Genomic DNA, 17,317 nt, shown 5'->3' with positions numbered 1-17,317 from the left:
TCACAGCCGATTTTACTTTATTTGCACTAGTACCAAATACAAACGGCTTAACAGTCAGGACACTCACTGTGCAGACAGTCCTTGCCAGTCAGGGCTCAGGGCACATCACTCTCGATATAAGGGATGTCACTGTATTTGCTTTCAGTCACCGCCCACTGTTTCACCGCCTGATCAAGAATCTCACGGGAGAGACGGTGTGCGTAGTCCAGCACTATAGTGCTTGATGGACCTTTCTCATCCACCTTCACTGCTATCAGTGATGATTTCTCCCCAGTGCATCCTTCGTTACCTTCCCCGATCCTTTCATCCTGGATAGCATTTGAACCTGGAAAGGCATCCTTGGATTTGATGCATCCCATGGTACATTTGAAAACGCAGCTTCAAAATTCAGTTCAACAGCATGGTTTGATAACCCGGAAATGGTTTCCTTGCTTGATAAACAGTGTTGCTGCTTCTTCCCAGTGGTTCCAGTTATGTTCAAAGAACAGAACGTCTCCTTTTGTGCTTCTTTACTTCTGAAGAAATCTGTCAAAATAGTGTTTCATATAAACGCAATAAATAGTTTTGACATTCTCAGTGAGCTCAAAGGAAAGCCAAAGTCACTACAGACGCCTGTAGAAGCAAATTTAATAAATCTCTGCATGGTGTACGCGAAATGTTTTTATCAGTAACATCCATCTACTACAAGCAGGCAAAGCTTGACCCAAATTCAAGCTGCCTTTGAATGCAATTCCCAGTACGTGATATAAGCCATCTAGGAATGTAAAGGTCTTAGAAAAAACCCCCAATCTGTTTCTTCCAGAACGACAATGCAGTGCTATTTTCCTGAATCTGTAAATAAATACCATTTAATGCCAGTGACTGCTGCTGCTAAAAAAAAATAAAAATTAACCCCAAAACCACCCCACAGAAGCACCACACAACCACCACCTAACAAGAGCCTCATGTCATGGCTGTTGTACCCCCTTTGGGCAGGAGTGACACTAATTCTCACTGTCATTCTGCTGTTGCTCAAGGAGGCTTGAGCACGCGGTCAGGAGAAGGCATTTGCGAGAAACAAGCTGCGTTTTGTTTTTTCCCTTGAGAGGTTAGGGAAAGCAGCAGCGGACTGCTGTGTTCGAGGCAGGTCTGACAGAGCTAGAGCACTATTCTTACCAAAGCAGGACAACTCTAGATCTAGAGAAGGGAGAGTGAGGAATGAAACACCTGACAGGGTCTTTTTGTCAAACTCCTCAAGAATCAGAATTGGCCAGCCCCACATTCTGGTGTATGTTCTTTATTAGCCTACAAAGCTGTTTTACAGGCTACTTTCTCTATACAGGCAAAGCAGAATCTCATATGCCTGACTTTGCTTGGCATGAGCTTACCCACTTATCGGAGTTAATAGACTGCCAGCCAAAATAAAGACTGTGCTGCACAGAAACCAACTGTTCCCTACAGCTTCACCCAATGACGTTGTACTAAGGTCAGCCAAAGTTAAAAGACTTTTTTGTAATTAGCCTTTGAAAACATAATCATGGCAAAGATGTTTGGCCTTATTTATTTGCCTTATATACTGGGGGGAAATAGGGGCTCCAATCCAGTAACCTGATCATAGGCAAATATTTGCAGAGGAAATCAATCCCATTTGCAGGCAAAGATGGTGCTTCACAGGTAGGATGGGACTTCCCCAGTCCAGCAGCTGACTCATGAGAAGCAGGTTCACAGTGACAAGCTTCTCTCCTCTTTCTGCTAGTTCATAAAAACATCACTACCTGTTTGGAACACAGTCTGTAGGACTGAAGTGCCAGCACTCGGAAGTGGTGGTTGGTGTTTCTGGCAGAACATCAGACCTAAAGGACTTCTGAAACCACAAAGTAGTACATACAAACGTTTTCATACCTTTAGCATTGTATCAGAACATTTCGGTGTTTTACGGAAATGTTTGTAAATCACTTTGATAAAATTCAGTAAGCTGCTTTTGTGCATAATGACACGCTGCACCATGTGCCAGTGCATTTTAGCACAGGCAGTATAGTTAACAAGCCTGTAACAAACCCTGCTGCTAGCATTTGTAGTTTTACCCAACACAGAGGAGAGCTAAGCTATCAATGAGATTTTTTTATTGTAATAACTTGTTATTGCCTGAGTAAGAGGAATGATTCCCTTCACTGCACAAGAAACCACATTTAACCCTATGGAGGTTTATAAAAAACCCATGAGCTTTATACCCGTATTGATCAACTACATGCATTGATGAAACTTCAACCGCTTACAGAACGTGCTTACAGACCAGAGGCCAAGGAGATGTCTGAAAGCAATTCAGACATCTGAATAATTCAAAACTTTCTAATAGTAATATCTTGTGCATGTGTAATTTCAATATCTACTACTAATAAAACATTAATAAAAATAATTTCCACTTGCTCTTCTAGACAAAATACGTAGCTCAACGTATTTAATATGGCAAAGAATCACTAATAGCATCTATTACCCAGCATTGCTGATACCTGAAAGCTGCAGTCTTTATCCAGCCAAGGTGATACACAAGCTTCACTGGAAGGTACACAGGTATGCTATCTAATCCCTTCTCACTACACTACTGGTAACAATTATAAGTTTTAGATTAGATATCGTGTCCTCCTTCGGCTTAGCCAGAACTGTAAATCTCGTAGATTTAAATCTCAGATTCCCCAACCATACAAATGCTCTACGCCACAGTTGATATAACAACATATTTTATCAGAGTTTCATCCCTGACACTTTATTTAATGACTATTCAGATTTGCATTTTTTTACCTAAGTTTGAAGCCATATTCTTTTATATGTTTTGGTTTTTTTTTTTCCACTTTTTAAAGGAGGTCTGTTAAATGGTAGCCAGCTTTAGTTAGTATTTTATCGTTGTATTTAGATGTTTCTGTCCTACAACTGGAGATTTCCTTTCCTCTTCTGTTAGGGGACACCAGCAGATGAGTTAGTGTCTAGCAGAAAGAAGGAGGGAATGTGGAGAGGAAGGACAAACATCTCCTAAAGCAGGTGGACAGAAATTCCCTAGGTCAGCATCTTCCTCTGCAGGATTTACCTCTGTTCCCGCCTTCTTACCCGTGCCTTTTCATTTGGGCTGAATCAAATGTTTGTGTGACTGTCCTACACAGAGGAAGGGGCAGGCTATAAAACTTGTAGACAGCAAGGCATGCAAGACAAGTAAATTATTCCAAATTGATTACTAGTTGAGCTTAAAAGCAAAGTTATCGACCCTAGTTTCAATTCTTGACTGTTGCTCATTTCATTATTTACAGAGCACAGTACTTTCCAAGTCACTGCAGCAAGTTTTATAGTTTGCCCGCTCTACTTGAGTTAATAATTGCTGGCACATAAGTGATCACAAATGAAACTGCCCTCGATCTTCTGATTGCTTTCTTGTTTTTCTGACAACGACTGCTTGCACGTACCCGGTGAAACGTTGTTTAAATCCTCTCCACCTAACTCATCTCCAGAGTGTTAAGTTCTGACAGGGATCTTAACCTCTCTAGCTTCCCTCACAATGCTCACACCCTCAGAGGGGAAGAAAAGCGCCGCTCATTTTACTCCCAGCACAATGTTTCATTCAGTAATTGCAGAAGGCAAAATTGTCTGATAGGAGTCTGTTTCCTTCTGTGTCCAAGCTCTAATCTGTTGCCAGTTGTGTCTCAGAAACCACTGCCTAGATGGTTCAAGGCTCAGGCCAAAGCCTCTGCAGATGCAATTCCTCACGTGACAAGATGCTGTGCTTACCTGGAGGCAGAGGTTAGGGAACTGCGATCTGCCCTGTTACACTGTCAACCAGGAGTTAAAGCAGCACCATCACAAACCTTAACGTATCTTCCCTTTTTAAAGACCAATTTTAAAAGTGAACTGTTGATTTAATTCATCTGAAAAACACAGGTTCCTAGTTGTGCTCAATTTCAGTGCACATATAGTCAATATACTTTTAAATACCTCATTTAACTTCAATACTATAAACACTGTGTATTATTTTCAGGAGGAGTCCTGAAAACAATCTATTCCCTTCCATATCCCTGGAACTGGAAGTTCCCAAGGACGAGTTCAGGTGTTGTTTCACCTATTATGTTATTTACTACACTTGCGCCCTGTGGTAATACAAGGAGAGAGAAAATACTGAGGGATTCATCCCCCACAGCTGAACTCACCTTGCATGAGAGGGCTAAGCAGTCTCCTTGCCAGCCTGGCTATGTTTTTCCTGCCAAGGCAAGTTCATTTCTAACCACTGAAGAAAACAAAACAATGGTAAAAGGATGCTTGTAATTCACTATTACACAATACAAAATACAGGAAAAAAGCATTAATATTATAGCCTCAGTTTTATTTAGATAAATAAGACTTTTTAAGGTATTAAAATCATCAATAAGAAATAATTACAAAAGGATAAATACGAGCTATCCAAAAATAGTTTCGCCTGCCTCTCTCAAATACATCTTCGTATGATGAAGACAGGCATAAGAGCAAGAGTTTTGCTGTTACACAACCTCTCCAGCTATCACAGGCAAATAAGTTCCTGCTACCATTTAAAAGGTTTCCATCTGTAAGACCTTTGAAAAAATCTCCTTGAAGTTCAATGCTATACTGCAAGAATTGCTTTCTATAACACTTTCTGTTATAGCAGCCTCTGGATTAAAAATAAGTCATACTTTTCAAAATGGCTTAGTGCAGCTTTACCTAACTGAACACAGTGAGTAATTTCTGCTGTGACAGAGCCAGGCTCCTCACTTTCCAAACTTACAGGTTCAAATATGACTCCTTGTAACCCTCCTCCAGCCAGGGAAGTGCTTAGTTTTTTCCTCGGTATCCACAAGAGCAGCTCAGTATGCTACTTACCAAAAACACATCTGCTTTTAACAAGTCGTTCCACTTGTCCCCAGTACAGCACAGACAGCTTCACGACTGGGACTCTGCAAAAGGAACCAATAAATAAAACTCGGGGCTTGTGAAGATGTCAAAGTTACATATTATCACAAAGTTAGACTCTGTAGTGCTGGCCTCGCAGAAATCTGCTTGCCTGTTCACCCACAGTATTTGACTTTGACAAAGGCAAAAGGATGATACAGCACTTAAGGAATCAGATTGAATGGCAGGCTGCAACAATTTATATACAGCACCTAATCCTGGGCGTGCAGTGGAGCCACTGCTTGGGCAAGTGGCTCCTGTACTACACGCAGGATGCCAACCTCCTTCCACAGCAGGTCCCGTTAAGGACGATTTCAGCCAGGACATAGGAAGGGTGACAGGCCAGCATCTGGAGCACCCCATCTTTTGCCTAAGCTTAAAGGTTCTGTTTTCCCTTCTCTCTCTCAGAGCTTCTGCTGAGACCTGGACCTTTATCATCCAAGTGCATAAGGAGAACAGTCAGTTGATGACAGTGCTGCCATTATCATAGAAACCATAAACATCACTCTTTGTAACAAAGATATTCAAACTCAAGGCAGGTGACCCAGCTGGCGTACCAGCAGAAGCAAACCAAACAGCATTTAGGCATCCAGACCTCTGAACTGCGCCTAATCGCATTAAATATTTAGGTCCTCCACATAATAACGGAGAGAAACAGAAACCCAGACCAACCTATGCCTGCCTTTCCTCTCCCTAACAAGGTGGGATATTATGCAGGAGCATACGTGATCTTATGCCTTTGGATATTCTGCAGTTTTGAACAGAGCAGCGGCACATAAATGGTAGAGGGATGAATCATTCACTTAGTGCACAGCATCGCCTCCATCGCTGCAGGGCTCAGAGGCTCCCCGTGCAGAGCAGCCCCAGGCAGGGGCTCTCAAAGCAGTCCAATCCACCAGTTTTAATTTCTGCCTCTCCTTAACATCCAGTTTTCTGCAAATCCTACAGAGGAGACACACTGTAGTAACGTTTATTATAAAGACTCCTTCTCATCACAGGAAAAGGAAGTTTTAAAAAGCTAGAGTTATTTTAAGACAAGCACGATTCCCAAGATCCAGCTACCTCAGGCAATCACTGAAATACCTAAATACCCTGAAACAACTCAGGCAACAACCACCAAAAATGGAGCCCTCATTCCTCGCAGGGCCATCCTCTCCCTCTCGTGTCGCTTACTGCCAGCAAGAGATAAGAGCTACAGACTGGGAAACGCTGGATGCAGGAGCCGCAAACAACTGCTGTGCAGGATTAGCGTGCAAGTGAAAGTCTCCTGGCTGTCTGTCTCGGGGCACACGCTGGAATTTCAAAGGCTTGGGTTTTTGCTCCCCATGGCCAGAACTGATAAAGCTTTTGCAGCTTCTAAGCCAGTTTGTAACTGAATAGAGAAACAACACACTCACTTTTCAGAATCGGGCACGACCTCTCGTTTACTTTAAAAGGCTTTTCAATAAGAGGACAGTGGGTGTAGCAAGTAAAGGTGAAGTACAGCAAGGAACCTTTAGGTGAAAATACCAATAGTTCAGAAAACAGCAATGCCAGTAGGTACAGTCCTCAGCAGCCACAAGGTTAGTTTTCTTCCAGGAAAAAAAAAAAAAAAAAGTCTTGTTAAAAGTAAAGAACCCCGTGTGCTTGGTAGCTGTCTAATTTCATGAAAGTAAAACTCTACCCAGTCAGCCTGTCCCGAAATCCTCCCTTCTCCTTCCAGTACAGCGGTTTATTTACCAGAATTGCATGCAGCTCAGAGAGCAGCCTAAAGGCAAGAAGGGAAGAGGATGCTGAAAACTTCTCACAGGTTCTGCTCTCGGTTCAACTTAACTGCTTGTCCAAGCAACTCTACGTACTACTACTTTCTCCAAATTTAGACAGAAATATGTACAACGTATTAATTCTGCTTGATTTTTCAATGCTTGGTGTTTTTTTCCCCAATGTCTCAGAATATAAGCAGACATTTATCAGTACAGACTCTCTGCAAGACCACGGACAAGAGAGAACATTAGCTTAACCTACCCTCATACAAACAAGAGGGGGATGCCTACTGCTGGTGAAAGCCTGTTTTCTAGATGGGTAAGAGTGGACCAATGGATTTCCTTAGCAAGTGAGGCCTCGGAGCAAGGTTGTAGAAGAAAGGGCACGAAGAAGATGCAGAGTTTCTCAGAAATGCCATCTGCAGGAAGTATACCCAAGATTTAAGGTACCCAACTACAGAAATTATAGAGGAATGCCTTTCTTCAGAGGAAGGAAAAGCTAATGGTCTTAGAGGACATCTGAAACTCTCTAAGAACCCAATACAAAATAATGCTCAAAACTAGTAAGTGCAAAGGAACAAAATACAAGAAACACATAAAGTTTTTAACGTAGACGTACAGCAGTTGCCTTGCCTTGCGTAACATGGAGAGATATGGGTTCAACTCATCTTTCAGCAAAGCCCACAGTTCTTGCAATTATCAGCCCACAACCCATATGTATGAGCTGCAGATCTATAGCCTGAAGACGACCCCCACCATTTTCCCCACAGCAGGGGAAAATGCAAGGTGTACCACCAAAGGGTGTCAGAGACACTGGCCAAGTCCCACACGGAGGTTAGGCCGCTCTAAAGCATGGCACCAGGTCCAAACAAAGCAGCCTGTCTGTTTATTACAATGCTGTGACACTGTTTTGAATGAACTAGAGCAGAAACTGGTATTTTCCTATATATACCACAAAACTTCCATCCCAACAAGTCAATCGTGGAGTCACAGCCTACCTATTAACAGCCCACCTTCAGGAACATGTTAAAACATCAGGCTACTTATGCTAGTGCTAAAGCTTAGGGTCTAGCCTTGTTTATAAAGGTGTATTACTGTCCTCCACAGGTGCTAGCCAAAGACAGACTGCTGCTGATGATGAACGGGGACACGCAAATCTTTACAAGCAAGAATGCCCCTCCTGCCGTTGTCGCTGGCTGCTGCCCAGCCTGGGAATCCTGCCAGCGAGAACCGATGAGCAGCAGCAGGTAAAAAAGTGGATCAGTATCTCAGTCTGACAGGGTTGTGTTTTATTGTATTATCTGTCACAAGATTCAACTACAAACATATGGAGCTGCAGATCATAAGGTATGAATGAGGTACGTTGGGTTTGCTTTGTGGCGTCCTCACAAAGGCAAAGGCCCCACTGGATTAACGCAAATGAAAGTCAGAAGGAAGGAGATGGCCAGAACCTGCCCAAGATCAACCAGAGAGGAGTACAAGGAAAGCAGCACACAGCCCCATGCTGTTGTTTAATCTCCCTATACAGAAGCCAATTGTAAAACTGGGAATCAGAATTAGGAACGTAACAGAAGACCAGTTTTTCCACGTCTCGCATAGGAACGTACAGGAAAACACAGCCCCACGTTTTGATACCACAACTACGTTACTAATGATTAGCAGAAATCAGCTGAGGACTAAGAGAACAAAGTGAGGAGTTAACAACCAGATGCTCCAGCTGTACGAAAGCTGCCCAGAATTGCAACAAAGAACTGGGTCAGCCTTAGAACCCACTGTCTCACGGCTCTCCCCCAGTATTTGGTTTCTTGAATTTCATCACTCCTAACACGCCAGCTTCTCCTTCCAAGGAGCTGCCGTTAGAAGCGGGGCGGCCGGCAGCCAGGTGAGGCAGTCGTGCCCCGCACAGCCTGGCGGCACTGCCAAGGACCCTGCCCACGGAACCACCTTGTCCCCGGAGACATGAGCGTTGCGAGGCGCTACCCAGCCCCTTCTGCAACCTGTACAAACCAAAGTGATTTTAAAGAATTAATTTTCTCATCAGAACATAATGTTCAGAAGAAAACTAATTTGTATGTACTTGAAGGTTAAAAACGCCACTTTGTTAAGACTATAGTATAAATCCCTGTATTTTTCCTTATTTTAAAAACTACTATATTTAGAAACCTAATTTGGACTCCTACATCCTGAACTACAAGAAAGCATGAGATGTTTCTAAACGTTTTACAATTTTTGCCACAGCTGATCTTACACTACTAGATCCGTATTTTACAACGTGCCAGGTGAAGGTAACCTTCCCTGTACAGGTTTGTGCTGGAGCTTGGAAAAGGTACTTGTGGCAGAGCAGGGGCAGCCGAGGAACCCTCAACACCACCTCAGCCAGCGAATACATTTGTCTCACGCCTTCCCTGCAGCAGGAATGCAGCCTCCAGAGAAGAAGCCATGCCGTTTACCTTCCTGCTCTGCGTCACTCACATCACTTTCCATAGTACTACCTCTTCTCAGGTGATCCCATGGGAGCAGCATCTCTGTTTTGCTCAGTTTTGAGGACTTTGTTGCTAGCATCCTCGCTGACAGATGATAGGAGTAAGGTGTTGCCGCCGCCTGTCCTGAAAAACCCCACCTCAAAGCCCAGCTCGTCTTCCTTTCCACCACGGCATAAGCTTATGATGCTAAAGACCAGTCCTGCCCACAGCCACTGCTCACCCCGTGGGTCACCACGCATTATGGTGGCTGCCAGGGGACACAGCCCCCCCCTACCATCCCAACACCACGCCAGGCTACCCTGGTCCTCCTTGTACGTCCTAAGCGAGGTGAGATGCGAGGAAGAAACCTGTCTGACATACCAGCACGGTGGGGGTGGCTGAAGTACAAAGAGCATGTTGCAAACGCGATCCCACCAGCACGCCGCCGTCCATCGAGCAGAAACTCCCGGCGAGGGCTGCTCCTTCCTCCAGAGGTGCCTGCACGATCAGGGCACCTCGCTCCACCAGCGCCGCGTCCTCCACAATCCCGGTCCTAAACGAGAAGGACGTGAAAACATGGTCGAAGCCCACGCTGACACCGCTCTCGGGAAACTACCCCGGGGCCGCGGCACCGCGGGGCTCCCGGCAGCCAACGCCCTGCCGCCGCCGCCAGCATCCCCCTTCGCCGCCGCCGCGCCCGGGACCCGCGGGACCCCCTGCCCGGGGGAGCGGGCAGCCGGCCCGGCCCGGCCCCCCTCGCTCCGGTAGCGGCCGGGAGGGCCCCCCACCGCCACCGCCCCCACTCACGCCGCTCCGCCGCTCGCTCTCCGCCCTCCCCGCGGCACCGCCGGGGCGGCGGCGGCGGCGCTGGTGCTCCCGGGCGGTGCGGGAGGTGCCCCCGCCCCGCCGTGCCCTTCAGCGCCGCCGCGGCCCCCACCTGCCGCCCCGCCCTGCGCCCCCGCGCCGGCACCTGCCGGGTCCCGCCGCCGCCGCCCGGCCTGCCCGCGCCGGCAGGGCCGGGGGCAGCGGGGGCCGCCGTACCTCCGCGCCGGGAGGGAGCCTGGCCTTGAAAATTAACAAAAAAAAGAGGAAAAGGGGAAAAAATCACCAGCCCCCGCCCCGGAAAATCGCCTCTCCTGGGCTTCTCCTCCTCTTAAATGAGGGGAAGCGTTGTTACCGTACCAAAGCTAATGGTTCCGAAACCGCAGGCTCGACTCAGCCCTTTGATAAAAAACCAACGCGCCGCAGAATGGGGAAGGGTGAAGTACGGGTGAATGCTAAAGGGAAGGAAACCGTGGGAAAGGCGAGGGGTGAGGCCTGGGGGATGTTTCTCCCGGTTTATCCTGTCAGGCGGCATCAAATCACATACAACTACAGAAAAATACTAATTATACCAAAGCTTTTCAAACAATGCCCCCACCCCAAAAGAAAGCTTCCTGAATGAAGAAGCTGGCCAAACTAAAATAACATTTTTAATTTTTCTAAAACAAAAGTGATGCTAGAAATGAAAAATACTACTCAAGAGGGGCTGTGAACAGACATCTCCGGTAAAGCTTTCCTGCCTTTGTGGAGTCTGCACATCCAAGCTACTGCAAGACGCACAAGTGCACCCCTCGGGTATCCCCTCTGAGAGGCTGCCCTGGAGCTCACGCCTGGCTGGGGCTGGCAAGCAGCACCCCAGGACGCGCAGTGGGCTCCCAGTCCCGGCGGTGACAGGCTCCGTGCTTTGCGACACGACGGCCCTGGTTTCTCCCGCAGCGACAGGCTAAAAGCCGGGGGTGCTGCAGGCGCTCGGGCCCCTCGCTTTGAAGGCTGTGCTGACCTGCGGCTCAAAGCCTGCCTACGTATTTAGGCAACAGTTGTATTGTCAAGTAGGTTTCTAATGTGTTTCCAGTTAGGTATCGGCCAGCCAAGGAACTTACTGCAACGTTATCAAAGCCAAAGAAAACACTACGCTGGTAATATTAGTCAAGCTATTATACATGTAGCTGCTGGGTCACAATTGGCCCATTGCACTGCTGTTGCCAAGTCCCAGAGGGGCCGCGCAGGGCTGGGAGAGCCAGGGGCTAGATAGGCACAGAGAAATACACGCTGCCTCCCTCCGTGACCGGCAAAAGCGAAGTCCTCCTCCCTAGCCCGGAGAGGCGGGGAGCAGGGAGCGGGCAGCCACCCCTGCACACCTCCACAAACAAAATCCAGCCGTTTCTGTGAAAGGATCACCGCCTGCAGCCGCTGTGACCATTTGACAACAGCACGGGATATTACACTCATTACTTGCAAACAGGCCATCACAAGCGTGAATTAAAAAATACATATTTTACTAGCTACTGCCTTTGGGGCCTGGAGAAAGCAGGGTGACAAGTGCTGTGCACAGGGTTTCAGGAGCTTGACCCAAAGCCTGTTAAAGCCGGCGGCACTATATCCTTTGATTTCAAGCACAGAGCTTTGACTCGGGACTCGCTGACCTGGGTAGATTTCAGTCAGATGTTTCTATTACTGTTTTAGTTTGCCTCCGAGTGTGCAGAGGAGCAAATCAAATAAAGTCATAGCCCTGAGAATTAAAACAAGACAGGGCAGTGGAAAGGCACGGTTACCTTGCATTAACACAACGGTATTAGTACAACAGTGAGTTTTAAACTATATACAGTTTTTAAATAAGAACTTCGTAACTAAATTATGAATTTCTTTGTAGTGGTTTATGGCTACTGTGCTCTTTTTTATTCTAGCCTGGTGTCCAATGCAAGGCTCCACCACTAACTTCAGCTTTTAGGCGAGTGCAGTTCCCACTCAGCAGCTTTGAGATGTGGGGCAGACATTTCACAAGCTGCAAGTACATCAGCAACACCTGATTTGATCACGTCGTTACATCCCAACAGATAATAACCGTACGGCACTTGTGTGCCGCTCGCGCCCCTGTGTCACGACCCGACCACAAACCGTTTAGTCGGAGCAGCAGCACTTCAGCGTAAAGCAGGGAGGGACAGAGAATTAAGGAGAGGGAGATATGTGCGATCAGAATTTCGAGGTGGTATTTATTTCTGGGTGCCAAAACATATTTAATATTTTATTAGCTGTGGAGTATGCAAGACAGCTTATTGTGTTTGGCTCAAGCAAAGCAGTCAGTCTTTTTAAATGCGGAGCATCCATTTGAAATGACTACCACCAGGCACAGACCAGGCAGTCAATTAAATATTTAGTTTGTAAAGCATCTCGATGTGAAAGGCTGGGGCCAGACACAGGTGCTGTGATGTTGAAAACTACAATGCCCAAATCTGAGGTACCCCTGCCACAGCACAGAGGCCTCAGAGGTGCAGGAGTCACCCAGAGAGGGGGGCCACGGGGTCCCCAGGGTCCCCTACCCCTTGCCAGGGTGCAGGAGCCAGCGCTGCACACAGACTGGCTAGGGAGGACACAGGCACCAAAGCCTTTCCTGGGACTCAGTGTCCCAGATCCTGCTGCCTCTTGCACCCCTCTCCCCAATTTGAGTGCCTGAAAGCACTTTCCTGGAGGGGTAAGGAAGGCACTCTCCCTCCAGCAGAAATTATCTGGAAGAGAGTTTGACGCTTATGCTGTCATGGGATCTAATATTTTATTAGCTACCTTTATCAGTTATTTCTTTATGAGAGTTTTCTAGATGTTCCTACGGTACAGCCCAAACCCTCCAAATGCTCTGCCTGCCCTGCTCTGTGTGTGTGTGTGTTCACCCCGGCAGGGGACGACCGCTTGGATTTCCCCAGAGCGATACAAGCACCTTGCAATAACAAGGTGCGTGCAGCATAAATACATTTGCAACAGGAGGAAAATGGTACAACCCGAACCATGGCAGTTACCGAACCGCGCTGGTATTGGCAGTGCTGGAACGGTAACCGGCTGCCAGACTAGATGATAGCTATGCTGAACTTCCAGAGGAACTTGGGTAAAAAATTGCTAACCTGCTACTTTTGGTGTAAAATTTGTTACTTGCCAACCTCTGTACCAGAGGAATGGGACATAGAAAATTTTGAATTACTTTGTCCTAGAGCAAGAGAAGAAATGAAATCTGTTGTCTCCCTCCCTCTGATACAATTTCACAGTCCCTGTCCACCCCACTACCTATCACGGCTTCTCCATGCCTGCAGACCCTTCCCCGCTCCAAGCCTTCAATTCCTCCTCTATTTCCTATAAACCGACAATATCCTATGCTCATTTCTGTACTACTCGTATCTCCTCCTGCTTGTCAGTATCTCAGCTCCCTCCCATTTCACCTGTGCCCAATTTACAATAACCCCAGCTTTCTTCTACATCTTCTGACCTGTGCTGTGTGGTTGGCCAGAGGGGCAAAAAGCAGCACGTGCTCTGGGTTTGACTAGGTGCTGCCCAGATGGCCAGTCCATCAGTCCTGCACACCAATGAACGCTGGGTCAGGGTCTCCCTGCCTTTCAGAAAGCAGAGAAAAAAAAAGAAAACCTTTTCCCAAGCAGTGCTTAAGTTAATCTAAGATCTCCTTGACATGGGATGTGGCATTCAAAAAGGGCTACAAAGCTCCACGGAGGAGTACTGGTCTGTCCAAATCCAACTGCCAGCTCAGCCCCCAGGCATCGGTTGCTGACTGAACCACTTCATGCTTGTTCTGTTTCACAATTTTTCTTTTTTTTTTTAAATGTACATGCATGCACCTGTATGAAGGAGGGTATTACTGAGGCACATATTTCTAATTCAGTTGAAGAGCTGAAGAAGTGAAGATGTGAGAAGTATCCTCTGCCCCAGTAGCTCCCCTCCCCGCGTGCCCACGGTCACGTGGTGACTTTACAAAATCTATTTATACGTGCAGTAATCCACTAACTGTGCAGGCTGGAAAATGTTACGCAGTCTGAAAAGAATCAATAGAGAGTCTGAAGAGCTAAAAAACCCCAAAGTTTTCTCATCGCCTAAAATCTCTTAATAACCAGAAAGCCTTAAAGTTTTACCCAGTGTGCTCTGACTGCCTTGCAATAAGGTGCTTTGGTAGAGTTTCAAAACCAAAACCGTGATGCAAAGGAGGTCTACTTCACTGCACCAACCAGCTTTATAGACTAAGTAACCACCCTTCAAATAAGTGCTCTAGTTTCAAAGACTTTGTCGATGGGAAAGATGTTCCTTTCCTCAGGTATGGATTTTTCCTCTCTTTTTTACCTAATTCTTGATTTACTATGCATTGCTCTCATATTCTGTGCACAACTGAGATTTACCAAAGCCTTTTCTCAGAGCTTATATTTTCTTAAAATATTTCCTTGCTGTTTGCAACCACACGGATTAAAAGGAAGGACAAGTATGATTAGAGTATGCCCAAGCCCAGGCCACAGAAATCACTCAGCGCTGCCCTAGTTTTCAGCTCTGTTACTACAGAAGTGCATGACAGCAGCGATTGCACGTTTGCTCCAAACCTTAGGGCACAACATTGATTTCTAGATCACGATTATTTTTGGAACATGCCATCCTCCTGCTCTCAAAAAGGGTTTGATAACTTTTAAGTTTAGAATATGTAAACCCTAATTTCGCTTTCTTATCCGAAGATATCCTGAATATTTAAAATAGAAGTGTATAACACATTGATATGAATTTGATTTTTTTTTTGTAACTTGGATGTGCATATACTGCTGTAGCTCAAAGGAGAAAACAACATGAGCCATCAGTATATTCACTGAACTTTGTACACATTAATGAATCCTCAGCACCATATAATAGCTTACTGTTATTGTCAGTCTTCATCATGACGAAATACTTGGGGAAAGACCTGTTTTTTACCAAAAAAGGGGTGAAATACCCCATTTAGCAGCAGAACTTGAAGCACGTGTGCTCAGCTTTACATATGTACTTACGCTTCAGCGTGTGCTGCGGTATTTCAGTGGATAGGGGCCGAGCTGCAGAAATTCCATACATCCAGTCACCAACACCTCTGTGAAGATATGTGGAACTATTTAAGCCACCAGATTTGCAAACTTTTCTGTGAAGGAACAACACTGTTTACCTAGAACTTGTCTAGGTACTTACAAACGTGCTAAAAAGTTAATTATAGCAATATGTTACACTACAGAGGCCCTCTGCCCAAATAAAATGAGCTGTAAAATGTGTGGGTATTAGTTCTTTTCTCCCATAGAGCAACTATACTTAGAAGTAATAAAAAAGAAGAAACCAGAAGAGGGGTCCATAAAATAAATCACACATTTCTATACAGCACAATTTTTTAACCAATTTGATGTACTACTTGTTAGATTCTTTTGTTTCAATGCACCTTAGCCATTAATCCAGAAATTAACAGAAAGTGTGTAGTGGAAGTCTATTTGGGCACTTTTAGGAATTTTTAAAACAAAAGTTAATTCACAAAATGGGCCTTGGTTGTTTGATAAAACCTGTAGTAATTTCAGGAACTCACACCATACCACATCTCATTGAAATACTGTTAAAAGGACCCTATTAAGAAAATGTGTTTGGGTTTTTTTGTAGAACAGAGAAGACAAAATTTACAAGAAAACATGAAGGCAGAGAAAGCCCGCTGAAGCTTTTGTCCTCTGTTTTCTGCAAGGTAAGGCCTGAAAGTGCTTTCCTCATTTCTGCTTTTTAGTCAGAAACCTGACGCCTGTTTGTGATAAATCTCCTCTTGTCCATTCTCCATCATTTTTTTACATCTCCCATTTTACACCTTTGTTTAGCAGATTTATCAAGAAACATTAATAAGACAGAGTAAATATTAAACACTGAAGCTATCTAACACAGGTTGCATCTTTTGTAGCACTATCACAATACAAGAAGACACTTTCATCGTAGCCTATATAGAGCGAGGTAAAAGCAGGACCAGCGTCTGGCCCGAGGATAAAGAGGAAAACGACTTTAGCACTGAAGGAGGACACCATACAGAACATTAATTCTGTAAGAGAAAGAATGGGATTAACTGACATTTGGATTATTAGTCACACCAGATAAAGTGTATCTTCCCGTTCTTCCTTTCAAAGATCGAGACACTTTCGTAACATAAAGCCTCGTTTTATACACACCGTATGCTCTAGAAGTGCAACTCAAAGAAAAATTGTTTTCAAGGTAAAAAACTAAATTACTAAAAACTCAAGGCTTTTGTAAGTATCTGGTGACTGATATGACATAGTTTCACCATATTGGATTCTCCTGGGTTGCTCTAAAGCTCAAAGATTATTATATTATAAAAGCCTAATGCTTTCCTAATGCTCTTGGGGCTTTTCAGGGGTTTTGTTCTATGACGGGGAGCGGTACTTACTCCCTGGGACTCTTGAAATTACCCCCGCTCCCCAGAGGCAGTGTAGTCAGTGTCTTTGAGTAAAGGCAGACCAAAGACACCTGAGGAATTTGGAAACAGTTAAGAAATTTTTAAAACAATTCTGAGTATTAATTCTCCTTCGAGATGACAGTTTTTCAGAATAGGAATTTCTTCCAGCGAGAAGAGGTTGACCGTTTCAGCTAACGAAGACTCGCTGGCAGCAAGCCCTGACACAGGCTCTGTGCTAACAGAGGAGTAAACCGTGGTCCCCAGGGAATTACAAACACTGGCCTCAAGTGTATGGCTCATCTTGGTGCCACGGCAATGACTAGGGTTTTTTTAAGAAACCTTTCTAAATGATGGCTCCTTCTGTGGTGTGTACAGAAACTGAGCACTACATCACCAAAACAGCACATTCATCATGAAGGAACACTGAAACAGCAGCAATAAGGACTCCCCAGGAGCTTCGGGGAAAGAAGCAGCTATACCTTTTGCTTCTGTCTATATATGAACCTGGAGATTGTGTTTGGCAGAAGGTTAGCAGTGAGTCTGAACATAAAGTTGTCCATGAGAGGCAACGTGGACACGTGGCTTCAGCCATCCCACTGCCCGGCAGCAGCTCAGGTATGGCTTGCATACAGCCTGTGCAGTCAGGCACGCACCTCCTTGTGAACGGAGATCATCCTCATCCCCTGCACAATACTATAAAACATAACCCAGGAAAACAGTAAACACCAAATATTAACATTTTTGCTAATAAGGCAATATACCAGCCAGAGAAATATTCTTAATTTATATGCAAGTCTTCTTTTCTTTATTTTTTTTTTTTAATCAATATCTAACAGCAGCAAAACATGAAGCAGGGGAGGACATGCAAACGGCAGCCCTGGAAACACCAGGCAGCAGCACAGCAAGGGGATTAACCAAACACGAGGCATTAGAAT

The 17,317-nt window shown here is 45.3% G+C and overlaps 1 protein-coding gene across 3 annotated transcripts in view; it reads right to left on the bottom strand.

The window, feature by feature from the left end:
• Positions 1 to 17,317, bottom strand: part of C9H2orf88 (chromosome 9 C2orf88 homolog) — a 32,887-nt gene continuing 15,570 nt past the window's right edge. Inside the window, exons 4-9 of one of the 3 annotated variants that reach the window (XM_068407345.1) lie at positions 16,862 to 17,075; positions 14,965 to 15,041; positions 9,509 to 9,680; positions 4,855 to 4,928; positions 4,170 to 4,246; positions 1 to 525 (exon numbers count right to left, since the gene is read on the bottom strand). In XM_068407345.1, the coding sequence (XP_068263446.1) occupies positions 96 to 359 (264 nt within the window). In that variant the 5' untranslated portion in view covers positions 360 to 525; positions 4,170 to 4,246; positions 4,855 to 4,928; ... (1 more) ...; positions 14,965 to 15,041; positions 16,862 to 17,075 and the 3' untranslated portion in view covers positions 1 to 95. Of the gene's footprint in view, positions 526 to 4,169; positions 4,247 to 4,854; positions 4,929 to 9,508; positions 9,681 to 9,934; positions 10,004 to 14,964; positions 15,042 to 16,861; positions 17,076 to 17,317 lie in introns of those variants that run through there. The other 2 variants (XR_011048741.1, XM_068407346.1) reach the window with 2 other exon arrangements.

The sequence above is a fragment of the Nyctibius grandis genome, chromosome 9 (genome assembly GCF_013368605.1).
Source record: "Nyctibius grandis isolate bNycGra1 chromosome 9, bNycGra1.pri, whole genome shotgun sequence".
In the NCBI taxonomy this organism is placed as follows: domain Eukaryota; kingdom Metazoa; phylum Chordata; class Aves; order Nyctibiiformes; family Nyctibiidae; genus Nyctibius; species Nyctibius grandis.
Note: the sequence above shows the minus strand (reverse complement) of the source record. Positions and strands in the feature narration are given on the sequence as shown.